At 38.3% G+C, this 18,176-nt stretch overlaps 1 protein-coding gene across 1 annotated transcript; it reads right to left on the reverse strand.

The window, feature by feature from the left end:
- Positions 1-141: 141 nt before the first annotated feature.
- On the reverse strand, positions 142-17,882 carry LOC134802023 (seipin). Its single transcript, XM_063774641.1, has 8 exons — positions 17,457-17,882; positions 16,416-16,561; positions 14,272-14,356; positions 7,230-7,347; positions 3,832-3,970; positions 1,991-2,076; positions 925-1,006; positions 142-271 (listed from the first exon to the last, which is right to left on the reverse strand). The coding sequence occupies exons 1-8, from the start codon at positions 17,723-17,725 to the stop codon at positions 198-200; spliced, it is 999 nt and encodes a 332-aa protein (XP_063630711.1). The 5' UTR covers positions 17,726-17,882; the 3' UTR covers positions 142-197.
- Positions 17,883-18,176: the final 294 nt, after the last annotated feature.

The following is an 18,176-nucleotide window of genomic DNA, read 5'->3' on the forward strand; positions in this document are numbered from 1 at the left end:
TCGCCGAATAATTGACATAATTTAGTAAAAAGCCGTACAAAAATACTCTAACGACATTGCGCGACTGGCGACGGCGGCGGCGGCAACCATGGTTGGAGCGAGACACAGTGATCGGACCTTTCGTTCCCGCCTACAGTTGCCGCCGCCGCCGTCGCCAGTCGCGTAAGGTCGTGGCCGAGCCGTAAGCTCGAGTCAGTCTAAGTCTTCTTTGGTTCATCGATGTGTTTTAGCTCTTCCATCAGGCTCTCGTCGTCGAAGAACATGGAAGAATCTGGAATATCCACTTTAATGAGGAACGATGTACTAACAAGTAACACAGGGTAAAAAGTAACAGTGGACCGACGCCTTTGATGTTCACAGTAGGGTTGTCACAGACTTTTGCACAACTGCCCAAAAATTATAAACATTTCAAATAAGGCACGCTAGCCCTTTAAGTAATACCGAGCTACTAACAATGGCGATGTATGCAGCTCGGGTGCGCGTAAAATTAAGATTCATAATTTAAAACTTCAAGGATGTTTTATGGCTAGTAAATACACATTCCTGGGAATAAAGGGGATAACGCAGCTGTCTGACTAACAGCGATAAAGCGACTAGCGAACTACTATTCTTTCGCACATAAAACGTACGTGTACATTTAGATTCTATTCGAAAAAAGATTCAGAAATACAAATATTACATAAATAAATAAATAAAATCACAATTTCGATATTATCTGTGCATCTGCGGAACACGGCACAGATTTAAATCCGCAAAAAAATCCTAGGCTTTGACAACGGGGCAGCCCTACCGCAGCCCTAGCCCTAACCCACCACTACCAACCAACTCTCTTCATATATGTAGTTTTTTTTCCTTGTTTCAGTTTAAATATACTTGTTGTTGCTTTTTGCCAAAAACAATATTACGTAAATAGTGAATACATACCTGTTCTCTCCAATTTCACTTTCTTTAAATATTTATTTTCGTCGTTGGGGTCGGATTCGGTTTTGACGTCGCCAAATTTGCTCTGAAACATAAAACATAGCATGTCCGTCACCTTTCTACCAAGGAATTTAATCCTTTCCCAGGCATAGTACCATTTATCGACCACATACGCGCCACTAGAATTTCAACTTTAGCATTCCGATTTAAGATTCAAATTAGATTGCACTTTCGGGAAATTTGACTTGTCTTCAAATGAATCATCAAAGCTGGATTAATCGGAATATATTTGGATTTTTCGGGAAAACCTTGTAGATTGGTGCGGCCTGTAAAAGGGTTGACATATTTCTGCAACCCTTTGACCGTCAGACGTCAACTGACGCGCGCTGCTACAGCCCAATATCAACCTTCGTGCACTGTGATAAGGTTCACGATGTCGCGCCGCTCACGATAGGCGTGGCGTTCTAAGTGTCAAAAAAAATAGTCATCGGCATCTGTAGAGCTTGGAATTGGTTCCGATTTCAGATTCAGTATTTTGTCGTCTATGTGTGGCTGTTATAAAATTGAATTTACAGTACATATGGCGCTACTTGGTAGGTTGGTCCCTATGATAAAAATTTAAAGGGCCATATATATTGTAAAACATTGTACGATACACGTGCGAATAGGTAATTCGCAACTCGTGTCGATTTAAAACACTTCCTTCGATCATGATTTAATTGATTGCGACTCGTTGTGAATTTCCTGCTTTCCGCACTTGTATCGTAAGTAACTATTTCATCATCATCACACCAGCTGGTAAAGGCTCTCTTGATTGTTCAAAAACGAATGAGAATGTTGCGTTTTATCCACACGTGTGGCAAAGTAATCGAATGCAAATTTTGAGTTGTTTCCTTAAGTCGGCTGGTAGAATTGACTTTTAAGTGATGAATTTGTGTTTTCGAACCCAACGCGCTGCGCGGTCAAAGTGTTCTTTTAGTGCTTGAAAATGGAGGCCTAAGCTTCGAAACACGTCGCGAGAGCATCTAAAAATAACGGTAAATACATTTATAAAATCGATACAACTTACCTTTACGAAGTCTGGTAATCCGTCCTGTAGGTGATACCAGCTCAATATAAATACGAGCGACACGAAGAATAAATTCGTACTGATACCTGAAAAATATAATAGAACGGTACAGTTCGTTCGTGGATAATCCAGTGCCCGCTAGATGGCGCTGTATTCTAAATCAAAGAGAATAGGGCGTATAGAGACGGATTGTCAAAGTAAATTATGTGGCCACTGTAAATTTACTGCCATCTTTCGACGGAACATAAAACTGTTAGAACGCCATTTGACTTTGATCCTTATTATTTCACTGATATGTGTTAAATTATTAAATATTATTATTAGCGCCGAATCGCAATGGCTAAAGATGCCATGACGCGCCTTCAGGTTATCTGGAAAAACCGTAGTATAAGCTTTCATACGAAAACCCGCCTGGTCAGAGCCTTGGTCTTTCCCATCTTCATGTACGGAGTAGAGACATGGACAATACTGGCAAGAGAGAGACAAAGAATCGACGCATTCGAAATGTGGTGCTGGAGGCGAATGCTTAGGATACCGTGGACGGCCAAGCGCACAAATGCGTCTATTCTTTCCCAACTGGGCATCAAAACACGTTTGTCCACCATCTGCCGACATCGGTTGCTGGCCATGTAATGCGAAGAGGAGGTGAGAATCTCGAGAAACTGGTCGTGATTGGTGGAGTGGAAGGCAAGAGAGGTCGCGGTCGCTCGCCAACCAGGTGGACTGACAAAGTTAGAGAAGCCACTTCCTCGAGCAAATTCCATCAAGCAGTGAGGGCAACAATGGATCGAGACCGATGGAGACAGCTTATCAAGAATGTGAAACCAAGTGATCACGATCCTCAGGAATGAGGGAACGACTGAAGAGAGAGATTAAATATTAATATTAACACCATCTACTCGACTATACGGTGCAATCTTTTCGAGCGATGGTGCCATAACCTTCAGCCTGCTCTCGAGTAGATGGCGTTAATATTAATATTTAACAAGTTGTCACATATCAGTGAAAGAATAAAGATAAAAGTCAAATGGCGTTCTAACAGTTTTAATCGTCTGTCGAAAGATGGCAGTAAATGTACTGTAGCTACATAATTTACCATGAAAGTAACTCTCTATTTCAAATTCTCTTTGAGTATACTAACCAATGGCAGCTGAGAGTCTAGGATAATAGGGTATTTTCCTACTAGTCAAATCAGTTACTTTTTTAGAGCTGTCAAAACGATTTGCTAATATGGAATTTATATGAAACATTATATCGTGACGTCACGGTCAACTCACCTACTTTTTATATTTCTATCCGATTTATTAAATAGAACTTGTGTTTAAAAATAACTCCTATCTGTGTATTTCTAATAATACTCTGGTGCTTTATTTCATGCATGGTGTAAAATAATTTATTTTAAATACAGTATAATACCCTATTGTACATGCAGTAGCGGAGGCCGGTGAAGTGAGCTTCTATTTGTAACTCGCACGTACACTTGTGTTCGACCTTATACTCTTGCAATACGATTGTAAATCGTTAGTTAACACATACTAATGGCGTCCGAGTCGTGGATAATAAATGGTACCTACAGTCCAGTGCCCGCTAGCCGATGGTCCCGGGTTCGAATTCTGGTAAGGGCATTTATTTGTATGATGATACAGATATTTGTTCCTGAGTCATGGTTGTTTTCTATGTATATAAGTATTTATATACTCTAATCTCTATATATCGTTGTCTGAGTACCCACAACACAAGCCTTCTTGAGCTTACCGTGGGGCTTAGTCAATTTGTGTAAAAATGTCCTATAATATTTATTATTATTTATTTATTTATATTTTATTCTAAAGTATACTAACCAATGGCAGCCGAGAGTCGTGGATAATTGTACATGCAGTATCGGAGGCCGGTGAAGTGAGCCTCTATTTGAAGCTCGCAGGCGTATATCTGTGCGTGTCTGGACTGTAGTTCGACGTAGGCGTCAGTTACTGGTAAATTCTGAGCATAGAAAATATGACAGTTAAATTACATACAAATATTGGTGCCTAGCCATGATGCCAATCGTTTCCGCCGTAGCGAACGAAACGCTAATATCTCTGTGTCGCACTAATATGGAAGAGTGATAAAGTCAAAGTCCATATATACTTTATTCATGTAGGCCTAGCAACAAGCACTTATTATGAATGGTAAATTACATATAGATTATCTTAAGCTAAGCTAATTATCAGAGCAACTTATTGATGCTAATATTATTCCATAGTAATATTGGATTTTTATACAGATCAAATTTAATACTAAGAATTTCACAAAAAGATCGGGATAGGGAGACATTAGCATTTCGTTCGCTACGGTGCAAACAATTGGCACCTTAGCTAGGCCCCCTTTAATATCCCTACTAATATTATAATGCGAAAGTAACTCTGTCTGACCCTTTGACCACCACAGTCGAATATTACAGGGGAAAAATTATCCATAATAAATACTAATAAAGTTTACTATTGTGTGTTATATAGTCATGTCAAACGTTAACACATTCAGTGCCGAAAACCCGACTATCGGTATTTTATGATTTCGTTCCCAGGCCGTATGTACGACCCGATAGTCGCGATCGAGGTACTACTGCTTTATAATGACTAGTGATGTACCGACTATTGATTTGGCCGACTAATCGGCGCTCGAATGGCCGATTAGTCGGCCGACTAGTCGGCTAGTCGGCCAGATCATTAGTTTCGTATAAGTTCAGGTGAAAAACAATAGTTTTGCTCCTTTGGTTACGCTATTCATCATATTAGCTTGACTAAAAGGTGTTTTCTACAGGTTCAAAGACCTATCACAAGAATCCTCGTTCAATTTCTGTCTTTAGTTCTTTTATTTTACGATCCTGAGCAGACCGTCAGTACAGCTTGTAGGAGGTATTTCCAAGGCTCTATTCCCGTACGTAGTCGCCAGTTAAGAACCTATCCCCTGTGGTCAGCGTCTTTACGAGCAACGTGCTCTGTCTAAGTCTCTAAATTTTGCAATACCTAACATTAATAGTTCCTCATGGCTCTACCATTAAAAAAAAACAAAAACTGAGTAATAAAAAAAATTTACTATCGAACTTGCACATGAAATTACACGAGAATCAGTTGAGATCGACCTGTAGAAGAAAACACCAGCCCTGTTGGTGGGCTGGTGTTTTCTTCGATAACGATCAAACGGTCAATTATTTATATGAACAAAAGTTTTCGTATGCACCCTGAATAGGTATTTTAGTAAAATAAATACAAAATATATGGTATTCTTTCACTAATAAAGTGCCGACTAATCGGCCATTTTTGCCGACTAGTCGCCGACTAATCGCCGACTACAAATGTGGCCGGATAGTCGGCTTTCCCGACTAGTCGGCGACTAGTTGGTACATCCCTAATAATGACGTAATTGTTTGGCTGGGTGGCAATGAATGTGTTAAGCTTGTATTCTTGCAGATCTAAAGCCCGATTTAGACGGTTCAAGAACTTGCATGTGATTTGCGTTAATTCTTATGTTGTTGAGCATTAGAGTTTCCGGTCGGTGCTACATCTATTGTCAAGTAGCAGTACTGATAATAGGCTTGTTGACAGTAACAAAGAATCATGGAAATAATGGTTTCAAAGAAACATATATGTTAATATGATTCTAAAAAATGGCCCAATCTCAGTACCTATAAACTGAAGGATTATTAATATATTCAATAAAATAAAAGTACAAAATTCTCCAATCGGCTATTTTCACCGGAACACCAATCAGAAGCGATCTAAGGAGTGACGTCATCAATCCATGACATAACTCTTAGAGCAACATAGACAACCTCATTGACCGTAATCCATACCTCCTCACCAAAAAGTTAGGAGGTTCAAAAAAAATATTATTTCGCCACTAAACATTTATTACGTCCAAAAAATATTATTACACGATATAAAGTAAATATTTATTTGTTATTTTATAAATAAAATGCTAAATAATACGATATTTCACGAAAAAAACTTTTTAAATTATTTGGCTGAATGGAACTATCATTGCCAGGTTGGCTGTCGTAACCAGAAAAAAATAAAAAATTAAAAAGTAAAACCGGCGCTCGGTATTTTCACAAAAAATTACATGTATCTAAATAATTAATCTTAAATTGCAACCGTGTGAGAGTTTTTAGGGTTCCGTACCCAAAGGGTAAAATGGGACCCTATTACTAAGACTCCGCTGTCCGTCCGTCCGTCGGTCCGTCCGTCTGTCACCAGGCTGTATCTCACGAACCGTGACAGCTAGACAGTTGAAATTTTCACAGATGATGTATTTCTGTTGCCGCTCTAACAACAAATACTAAAAACTGAATAAAATAAAGATTTAAGTGGGGCTCCCAAACAACAAACGTGATTTTTGACCGAAGTTAAGCAACGTCGGGCGGGGTCAGTACTTGGATGGGTGACCGTTTTTTTTTTTTGCTTTTTTTTGCATTATGGTACGGAACTCGCCCGGTTTTGTATAAAATGAGTTATTGTGATTAATTTTTGTAATGTATTTATCAGTATCACCCCTAATCGTAATATAATTATGGTGCTGAATTAACAATATTCTTCGGATTCAAGGCAAAATTCGTAACTGTAAGCATGTAAACAATATCTACCACACTATCACCATATAATTTATGACGTCACAAATGGCGTGCGAGGCGAGGTTTAAACTAGCTACAATTAAATGCAATTATTTATGTTAAATCTTATGAGTATAGCTGAAATATTGTGTTTTTGGAACCAATACAAGTGTACCGACAATATTAAAAGGGATTTCAAAATTTGTCATCAGGCCTATTCCGCTACTCGATGCTAATTGACAATAGATATAGCACCGACCGGAAAGTCTAATGCTCAACAACATAAGACTTGAAAATAAATACCAAAACTGATGTATGGAGTGGGCACTTTTGTCTTAGTATATTTCTCTATGGTACTGTGTAGTTAGCAATGTACCGCATATTGCATACAAGTTCTTGAACCGACTATATGGGGCTAGTGTTTATCGCGTGACTAAATACAAAGTATCACACATGATTCGTCTCTGTCTGTCCCTACGTGGTAGAGAGAGATACTTGGTCGTCCTCGAAGTCGCTGAACAGTTCGACGTGGAGTTGCTGACGCTCCTCATTCACTCCCGTGAGGAGTAGAGGAGAGAACACTACGGTTCGGATAAATTCGTGTAGGATATGATTCGTCTCTGTCTGTCCCTACGTGGTAGAGAGAGATACCTGGTCGTCCTCGAAGTCGCTGAACAGTTCGACGTGGAGTTGCTGACGCTCCTCGTTCACTCCCGTGAGGAGTAGAGGAGAGAACACTACGGTTCGGATAAATTCGTGTAGACGTGACCTGTCGAAATCGACAACCCTAATGATTAAGTTGAACAAAGTATAATTTGAAAAAAAAATACGTTTTAATTAACCCAAACTCAATAAAGTTGCGTTGTTTCACAGAGTACCATCGCCTTATGCCTTTTTGTAATAAGGTCCACCGATGTACAGTGAAGAGTGTAGCTGTTTGTACCTAATGAAATAATACGAGCTTTGAGGGAAAAACAAAAAGAATATATTTTAAAAACTTAAATGAAGATTTACATGAATGTTACTAGCCGCGTATGTATGGCAAGAGAGTTTCCTTAAAGTCAAGATTGACTACACGCGCGCTGCGTCGTGTTGCGTGTAATAAAACTGCAGGCGCTTATGTTTGTGGCCTATTTCCAACACCCTCCTCTGGGCACAAACCCATTGCCATTGAAAATGTCTCATGCTTCGGCCGGTGCAGCCCCTTGGTGAGAACATCGGCCAACATATCTTGAGTGCTTTTGTAGCGAACGGAGATTTGTTTGTTGGTTATACGCTCCCTCACAAAATGGTAGCGTATATCGATGTGCTTGCTTCTGGCGTGGTAGATGTCATCACCTGAAATGCTAATAGCACTTTGATTATCGCAAAAAATGACAATTGGTATACCTGACATGGTGGGCCAAAAATCTTCTTCCAATTGTTTGAGCCAGATGGCTTCTTGTGTTGCAGTAGCTAGTGACATATACTCCGCCTCAGTGCTCGAAAGAGCTATTGTAGGCTGCCTTTTGGAGCACCAACTAATGGCGGCACCCTGAAATGTGAAGACATATCCAGAACAGGATCTCCTATCTTCAGTATCTGACGCCCAATCTGCGTCGCAGTAGCCTACTATATTGGCATCATTTTTCTTGAAGGTGAGTTTTAAATCTTGTGTACCTCGTAGATATCTTAAAACTCTTTTTGCTGCCATCCAGTGCTGTGCTGTAGGTTTATTGTTAAATCGGCTTAATTGATTTACAATGTAGGCTATATCAGGTCTGGTGCCTTGAGATAAGTATAAGAGACACCCTATCAACTCTTGGTACGGGATATCTTTTAAGACCTCGTCATCATTTTCAGCCTTTTTCAGTTGCAGGTTAGCTTCACACGGCGTGTGCACTGGTTTGCAGTCACTCATATTGAAACGAGTAAGTACCTTTTCTATATACATGGTCTGATCCAGAGAAATTTCATTCAATGATTGATCATGAGTAATTCTAAAACCAATACAACATTTAGCTTCACCCAAATCCTTCATATGAAACTTTGTACTCAGTTTCTTTTTTATCATCTTGACAGATTCTTCGTTATTGAAAAAACACAGTAAATCATCCACATAAACTGTCAGAAATAATATATCTTTTTCATTGACTATACGGTAATATATGCAAGGATCTACTCTGGATCGTGACATTCCTATTTCTAATAAAGCTGCATTGAGCTTTTTGTTCCATTGTCTGCTGGCCTGTTTCAGGCCATAAATGGATTTGTTAAGTAAGCAGACTTTGTCGCCTTCTTCAAAGTAGGGTGGCTGGGACATGTAAATATTTTCCTCAATATCGCCTTGCAAAAATGCAGTAACTGCATCCATTTGATGTATTTTTAAATTATACTTTACAGCCAAACCAATTACATATCTTATAGAAGTGTAGCGTACAACTGGTGCATAAATTTCATGATAATCTATGCCCTTTTTCTGTTGATAGCCTTTTACAACAAGTCGTGCCTTCAGTCTTGATACATTACCCTTCTCATCTGTTTTGGTTTTATAAACCCACTTGCAGGGAATTACTTTTTTATTTTTAGGCAAATCAACTAATGACCAAGTATTATTATCAAGCAGTGATTTATGCTCTTCTTTCATAGCATGTATCCAATCTTCTGCCTTATTACTCTGCAGAGCTTCAGAAAGACTTTGTGGATCCTTATCTAAAATGCTCATTGCAGATTCACCGTTCATGCACATAAACGATGCATCAACTGTCGGAGGATCAGCTTCATATATTTCTTCTCGACGTCGTGGCCGAAGATTCCTATCTAATTGTGGAATCTCAATGCTCTCTTCAGGAATATATGACTCATCATTAGGATCTGAATAAACTGATACTGGTGACGATGACGAATCAATGTTTACAAATGTACTATTCAGTTCATCGGTTCCAATGCTGTTATTATCATCAATATCATCATCATCCTCTTCTCTATCTTCAGATAAAGGTAAGTAAACCGTTTTTGACTTTGGTAAGTTTAATTCTTCCTTTTTGTGAGACATTTTTTTGTTACTAATTTCCTGTGTAGCATTATTTCTTTGACTACTAATTCTTTTTTCTTTTTCAGGTGCAGATGTATCATCATGTACATTTCCTTCATGTCTGCTATTTTTCTTTTCATTGCTAATTACTTTTTCTTTTTCAGGAGCAGATTCATTATGAACTATACTTCTTTTTACAGTGGCCTCGAGAAATACGACATCTCTACTTGTTATAGTTTGCTTATTTTTAGGATCTATAAAACGGTAGCCCTTTACGGAGTCACTATAACCGACAAAAATCAACTCACGGGATTTTGGATCCAGCTTTTGGCGGCGTTCTTTAGGTATGTGTACCATCGCTTTGCACCCAAAGATCTTCATGTAGCTTAAATCCGGTTTCTTGCCTGTCCAAACCTCTTCTGGAGTGACGTAGGACAGGGCTCTCGTCGGCGAACGATTTATAATGTGCGCTGCCGTGACCACTGCCTCGCCCCAGAAGTTGTTCTGTAATTGAGCATTTAGTACCATACATTTAGATCTTTCAATAAGAGTTCTATTCATTCTCTCGCTTAATCCATTTTGTTCCGGTGTATATGGATTTGTAGTTTGGTGCAATATGCCAAATTTCTTGAGATAATTGTCTAAATTTTTATTTACGTATTCTTTGCCATTATCTGTCCTTAGGGTTTTAATTTTTTTATTAAGTTCATTTTCAACTCTTGCTTTATATTCAACAAATTTATCAAAAACTTCTGCTTTACTCTTCATGGTAAAAACACATACTTTACGTGAAAAATCGTCTATGAAAGTGACAAAAAACCTGGCACCTCCAAGTGATGCAGTTTGCATCGGTCCACATACGTCGGAGTGGATGACTTCTAGCAACTCAGTTGCTCGGGAGCCTGCACCTGGAAATGGCTGTCTAGTCTGCTTTCCTTGAATACAACTTATGCATGTTATATTTTCATTACACGGAGACAATTTTACACCGGTAGTACAATTTGGAACTTTTTCCATATCTTTGAAGTTTAAGTGACCCATTCTTTGGTGCCAAACAAAAATGTCATCATCAGCAACTGCGGCGGGCATGGCATGAACTTTTTCTTTTATTGTATTAAGCTTATACATATCATTAATTTCTATGGCATCTGCTACTCTCAAACCAGTTTGTTTATTGATTATTTGGCAGCCAAATTCATCAAATTCTATTTTACAGCCACTTTTTATCGTCTTACTGACAGATATTAGATTAGTGCCTATATCAGGTACATAAAGGACATTTCTTACCTGTATTTCACTTATGTTTCCTTGTGTGTCAGGTACTTTGATTGTTACATCACCGCAACTCTGTACTTTGAGTATGTTATTGTCAGCAATTCTGATGCTTGTTACAGATGGTGCCCTTTCGTCCTTGAGCCATTCTCTGTGTAATGTCATGTGCCTGGAAGCACCCGAGTCCACGTACCAGTTCAGCGAGTCATTATGTGTGGTGGCACTGGTGGCTGAAAAAGTTGCAATAAAAGCATTATCTTTACTATCTAATTTATTTTTCTTATGCCAACAGTTTTTGCTTAAATGCCCGTGTTTGTTGCAAAAAAAACATCTTGGTCCTTTTGATTTACTTTGCCCTTGCACTTTGTTGTCAGTCTTTTTATGCTCTTGCCTTCTGGAGTTTGAGTAAAATGCAGTTGTATCCACAGTTTTTACTTCCTGTAACAATTTTGTTTTAATGGAATCGGCACTGATTTTTACTCCGGAACTCTCAATAGCCATAATCATGGGTTTATATACGTCTGGCAATCCCGCTAGCATTAACGTTCCCAGCCATTCATCGTCTACTTTAAATTTAATATTTCTTAAACGATGTGCGGATGACATTATTTTATTTATGTAATCTTCTATACTTGCGCTTGTTTCTAGCGTAGTATTTATTAAATCTTTTAGCAAGCCTACTTTCCGAGTCAAGCCTGAGTCCTCAAAAGCTGACGTTAAGTTGTCCCACACCTGCTTGGATGTTTCTGCCTCTCTAACGTGCACATATATTATGGGATCGATAAGCAAAATAAGTTTTGACTTAGCTTTAACATCCTTTTTAGCGTCGACTGACGTGCCGGTTTCTGGTTCAATGCATTGCCATAAATCTTCCAACTGCAAATATGCTTTTACGGCAAAACTCCAAGTGGCGTAATTTTCTCTTCCAGTTAATTTTTCAATGCTCAATAATCCATTATTAGACGTCATTATAATGTATTATGCTTGATATTATGCTGAAAAAAAATCCTACTTGGCGACCGTTTTAGGTTAGAATGACTTTAAATTTTACTTGAACTATTTCACTTTCAAAAACACTTTGACTTTCAATTGTTTTTTTTATGTAGGCATGGGGCGGCCCATAACCTAATGAAATAATACGAGCTTTGAGGGAAAAACAAAAAGAATATATTTTAAAAACTTAAATGAAGATTTACATGAATGTTACTAGCCGCGTATGTATGGCAAGAGAGTTTCCTTAAAGTCAAGATTGACTACACGCGCGCTGCGTCGTGTTGCGTGTAATAAAACTGCAGGCGCTTATGTTTGTGGCCTATTTCCAACAGTACCACCCCCCAGGGCATTTTTCTACTATGATCTTCTATTTATTATGGGTATTTCAATTCAATCCAATTCAAAATATACTTTATTCATGTAGGCCTTAGCAACAAGCACTTATGAATAGTAATTAGGTATTACAAAGGTAATCAAATATACTGTTACTGTCTGTCCTTCGGGGCCCCCTGAGGATCCCTGGGCACGGGCCCCGTGTGCCCTTTATGGTAAAGCTAAAGACGGTACTGCCACCCCTTATACTGCCACGCATACGGTAAATTTACTCCATGTTCGAGTCGAAAGTGTCTTTGTGTGACGTCCGTGAACTCGTTCGTCATTTGAACGGACCAATCACGGCACGGGATCTCGCTCACCTCGTCTCGCGCACCCCCGCATTTTTGGCAGCATCGGTTGCATGAAATAATTGCTCTAAACTCGGTCTAGAGGATTCCTAGTCTATGGATCAGCTCGATAGGAGCAGAGAGGAGAATATTGTAGTACTTAAGTACATAGGTACTTCAAATGCAAATTTCAACACAATAATGGCGAACTAATTTATATCTTGAAAGCAAACTGAAGTTGCATATTACGGGTCACTCCACACTTAGCGTCTTTTGAGCATCGGCGTCTAGTCAGCGCTATGGAAAATGGCGTCGCTGCGCAGTTGCGCCAACGTTGCGTCAAGCAGCAGCCATAGTTGACTAGTCGCCGACGCTCGGGAGACGCTAGTGTGGTGGCTCTAACCCAAGGCCTGTTCACTTCCTAAGAAAGTTATGTCCCCAAATAATTGCGCATGTGTGCGCCTTAATCTTCTATGTGTGCGTTGGCCTCCGGGAAAAAGTTGCGAGTAATAAAAATAAAAACATTTTTCTACAGCAACATTGCTCCCAACTCTGATTTAAATTATCACGAATTTTATACAATATTAATCATAAAACGGAACTTAAAACGCTTAAAACTTAATTACATGCGATTAAGTTTTATAATGAATATTTGCTTCCAACTGTCTTTATCAATGTTCATAAAATATATGGAGGGTAGGTACGTCTACCCACCATAATAAAAAATATATTTGTCAATGACTCGGTCCAACTGCTGTGGTTAAAGTTCATAACGAAAATTTTATTTATTAACTCTTTAAATAATACATACAACGTGTACCGCTACGTACCACTTAAGACTGTAAGTCTGTACCTACATGGATTACAGCAATGCACATAGAAAATGTGCTAAATGCGGAGCAACGGCTGTTGAAGCAGCCAGAGTGAAATTTACAACTTTAGTGGGTTCAGAAGGAACCGAGTCATAACGCATCTGGAAAGCGTATTAATTAACCGTGAAGAAATGTATGAATACAAGTTGGAAATCTGTGTAAAATGCCGTATGTAAAGTGTAGTGTATCTGTGTGTAAAGTGTAATAGGTAGGCATGCCTAATGTTATTTGTATAAAAGGTACTGAAAACTTTGTGAATGCTTTATTAATGTCTATTTTTTTATTAAGTTGCCAGTTGCCAGTTTTCAGTGTATATTTTTATATGTAAAACATTTTTTAATAAATAATATATATAATGTTATAAACATAAACATGCCTTTTATTTAAATCAATTGATAATACCACAAACAAGGGGTAATATTTGCATCTTGCATATATTTCGTGATATGAAGATAACAAATATGTTTATCAACAGAATTACTACCTACCAATACCCGCCAGGCTAAACCGGTTGTCAACTTTAGTTCCATTGGTACACAAAGACGGCGCCACTAGTATAAACGTATAAACGGTTGGGGACATTTTTTTGTATGGAGTTACCGTTCTTCTCCTAGTGAGTATTATATTCTTTGCTCTAACCTCCTAAGGCCCAGGTCCTACCTATAGTAACTCTTCAGTTTGATGAAATTTAAATCCTATTCAAGTGGAACAGAGTCGCTTTTGCTTTACTTCATTCAATTTTCCAACAACGCAATATCAACTCTGTTTCCTACACTATATGTTCAAATTTCAGTGGCAAATTTTGGCTGGACAGGAGGCTAAGTTAGCTGTCCGCCGAACGGGATCACAAGTAGCTTAGAAACTAGTTTGGGAGCACTGACCTGTGTCTAAGCATAGCGGATCTGCAGGAGGACGACACTAGGACTCCGCCCTTAGCCCTCATCTGAGCACACACCATGAACATACCTGGAAATAAACATATACAGAGAACAAGGAAAGGAAAAACACATAGATGGTCAAGCAAATCTTGTCAGTAGAAAAAGGCGCGAAATTCAAATTTTCTATGAGACAATATCCCTTCGCGCCTACATTTTTCAAATTTGCCGCCTTTTTCTACTGACAAGATCTGCTTGACCAACTATATATTTAATTTATTCATTGTTTTTTGGTACAGTCAAGTGTAAAAATATGGGTGCATTCATCATACTCAAAAATATGTCCCATAGTTCTTATGTCAGTGAATTAAGAACTATGGGACATATTTTTGAGTAAGTTGTATGCACCCATATTTTTACACTTGCCTGTACTCAGTAAAAGTTCTTGTGTACCTACTACACATGCTAGAGCTAGACCAAGAAAAGTCTGCAACGATTTTGATAGCACACGCAGTGCAAATCTTATTTATACGTCCATTGACGTATAATATCTAAGGATGGGCTAATGGGGCACTAAAAATGGTACTAGTTCAGCGGTGTTACTCACGAATTCCAGCTAATCGTGCAGTCTAACGCAACTAGTTTTTATTTATTTATTTATTGAGAAACAAACGGTCATATACAAAAATGTGTACAAAAATATGTTACTATATATACAAGACCTACAGTTTCCTTAAATTGTAACTGTGATATATACTATATAACTACAAATACATTTTCACTACGAGTATAAGTTAAAAAACAAAACTAAAAAGATTTGAGAAGTTACACATTATGTCATAAAACTCATAAACTTTAGTATAAATTTTAATGTAATCTAAAGGTTTAGAACAGTGGCGAATTGTATTGCTAATCAATGGAACATTTTCTTCAAAGATATTATGCTACTATTAAAAATATCAAAGTCTGTTAGTTTATCACATTCATTAAAAAGTCGGCAAGCACGTCTAATAAACATATTACGAGCATAACATGTTCTGCTAATAGGAATAGAGAACAATTCCTTTCTGCGACACTGACGTATACGGGCACGAGGGTCCTTGAGATAAACCATATCAAGTAAGGAAGGGATTTCTAATTTTGAATTTAGTATTTTGTATAGTAGAACAGTATCTGCACAATCACGCCGATTGCTGAGTGACTGCATTTTATGGCGTTGCAAAGAGTTGTCGTAATTAACATAATTATTACCAGTTCTAAAATCAAGCAACTTAATAAATTTCTTTTACTTTAACTAGTTGCGACCAATAGCGTGCGCAATGCGAACTCGTCAACCAATCGCGCGCGTGATGCGAACTTATCAACCAATCGCGTTGTAGCGGTTTCACACCGCTGTACTGGCCCCTGTCATGCCTCATTATTATTGCCCGTAAAGCCAGTCCCTAGATATGTATGTCAGTGTATACAGCATAATTTCATAGAAGTTTGACGTTTAAAATAACACTTGCATTGCGTGTGCTATCAAAACCGTTGCAGACTGACTTTATCTTGGTCTGACTCTACTCACGAAGTAGCAAATTTATGTCACATGCCTTACCAGTGGGGAGACACTTCTGACTTCGGGCAAACTCGGCTCCATTCGGCTTAGCATTGCTCCGAGCAATTATTAGGGTTGGCACCACTTAACATCCTTTTGCGTGTACGACCACAAATAAGATAATCACTTGAATTTTGACAACCCTAAATAGCCGAAAGGGATAGTGCCATACATTAGAAAGGGATAGCATGATTCGTCCCTGAATCACTGTCAAACTTCGGTCCTTTCTGTACGGAAGTACTATTATTTATTCTGTGGCCTTACTTCTAGGTTACCAACGCAACTTATTAGAAATAAAATTGATTATGCGGGCAACACTAAAAGTATTTGAGAAATAATAGTAACAGTCATGGTATAATAATATACTCCGCCTGGTACTCTCTTCACGTGTTTTCGTGGTCACGTGACTGACACAAGCCTACGTCATCATGCGACAGCGCTATATGATAATATGCGATAGCGCTATATAAAGTGGCAATGTTATTGTGACGTAGGCTTGTGTCACTCTGGAATGAGAAGACCATGTTTTATTAGACTATGGTAACAGTCATACCAAGTTCTTTGTTGATGGGCGACTCCGGCATATCAAGTACGAGCCGCACGCGGTAGGGCTGCGCTGACATTAGCATCTGACTATATTTCGTCAGCTGGACGTGGGCTGACGGGAATGAGCATAGCCCCATTTGCTCGTCACATGACCTGAAAAAAAGAAAACATTTTCCTTGAAGTGAATACTTCTTTCGGAAAAATGTAGTTTTTCTTTAAAATTTTGTAGGTACTAAATTAGGCCTTATACCCACTTCTTATACGCTTGTCAAACTATACCCATCTTAGTAGAAATAGCTAGGAAACACCTATAAAACTTGCAACTACATAGTAGCTTTAAAACACAGTTCCCTGGATGTGAGATTCACAAGTTTGAGCTGTATTATTTTTAACCTAAGCTACTCATTTTTGTGTGCTATAAATGTAATCTTGAGAGCAATTAAATTAAGCCTTAGACAATAGAAGTGACAGGTTAATGTATCTAAGGTTAATGATTGAGATTAGAGGTTGAGAGAGATCAGATTTAATGTATATTCACACCCATAGGCCATATGTGATCTAGAATGAGTTAATATTAAGATCATTTTATGCCCAACTGTTTATTTGGTCAATGCCATAAAAGAAAAACAGAGTTTGGCCAGCAAACACATTATAATAGAACATTTCTTTCAATTGAACTAAATAATATCTAACAAACAAGGTCTTACAAGACCCTTGCTTTGCTTGTTTGGTGGTCTCTTCCGATGAAGACAATGTGAAAATGTTTTCATTAAAGATTTTGAGCTAATTAATAAATTAAATAACATTTTTAAGCATACTTAATCAGGCATAGGTTTACTAAAACAACAGGATTACTGGTCGAGTAAGTGAGATTTAAATCTGGTTACTTAGGAGTCTTAGATCAGGGCTCTCCAACCCCGGCCCACGAAAATTCTGATGCGCAATATGGCCCTCAGGTAAAAAAGTTTGGAGACCCCTGACTTAGATCAAAGAGTTATTGATAGAAAACTGTATAAAGCTAATATGTTCAAACATTTATTTTACTTACTTGAACTGTAGATGCACGGGCCTCATATGCGTAACGTTTGGCATGTAAGTATAGTAAAACACCACATACATAAATATCGACACCCATAAAATCGCAGTAACGAACACAGATATGATCCCAGCCCTGTATAGTAACTCTTTCACGCTGTTTATTCCTTTCTCTGTCTTCTTCTTGTACCCCAAGTACTGGTGCAGCACAAACGCTTCTATAGGATGACGAACAAATTCACGAAAAATGTGAAATGGGTTCACATAATTTAATATAGCCATGGTTTTTCTAATTTGTGGACTCTGTTATCTAAACGCCGGTCAAGGAAACGGAACTAGAGCAGTGTTTTAGATAATAACCGATTTATTGCATCGACGATAATAGGCAGTCGACTAAAGTGATAAAAGTAGAAAGAAAACAAAGCCACCGGCTGATAAGTAGAACATGAGTAGAACTGTCAGTGTCAAAAAGGTCGATTCCGTCAGTTTGACATTAACGTTCCTATTTTAATAGTGTAGACTCTAAAATAAATAATTATCACACGGAGGCTTAAGTTGTTGACTTAATCAGAATAAAATGGTTTTTACTGAAATCCTATCTTCAGGTTTATCCAAAGTATTTTCTGAATCGCAAGGAGAAACAATAGTTATTTGTACAACAAGAGATCAAAGTTTGATATTTCTTCGAGTGCTTATTTTGAGTCCCGTGCAAGCGAAAGATTCTATAATAATC

The sequence above is a fragment of the Cydia splendana genome, chromosome 23, assembly GCF_910591565.1.
Source record: "Cydia splendana chromosome 23, ilCydSple1.2, whole genome shotgun sequence".
In the NCBI taxonomy this organism is placed as follows: domain Eukaryota; kingdom Metazoa; phylum Arthropoda; class Insecta; order Lepidoptera; family Tortricidae; genus Cydia; species Cydia splendana.

What these genes read in the sequence shown, in the direction of transcription:
- LOC134802023 (XM_063774641.1), bottom strand. Translation starts at nt 17,725, where the DNA reads ATGGCTATATTAAATTATGTGAACCCATTTCACATTTTTCGTGAATTT. An exon ending in CCCGTGCATCTACAGTTCAA is followed by an intron (nt 16,562 to 17,456) that starts GTAAGTAAAATA and finishes TCTTTTTTTCAG; the next exon opens with GTCATGTGACGAGCAAATGG. An exon ending in ACGACTCTCGGCTGCCATTG is followed by an intron (nt 2,077 to 3,831) that starts GTTAGTATACTT and finishes TATATTTTTCAG; the next exon opens with GTATCAGTACGAATTTATTC.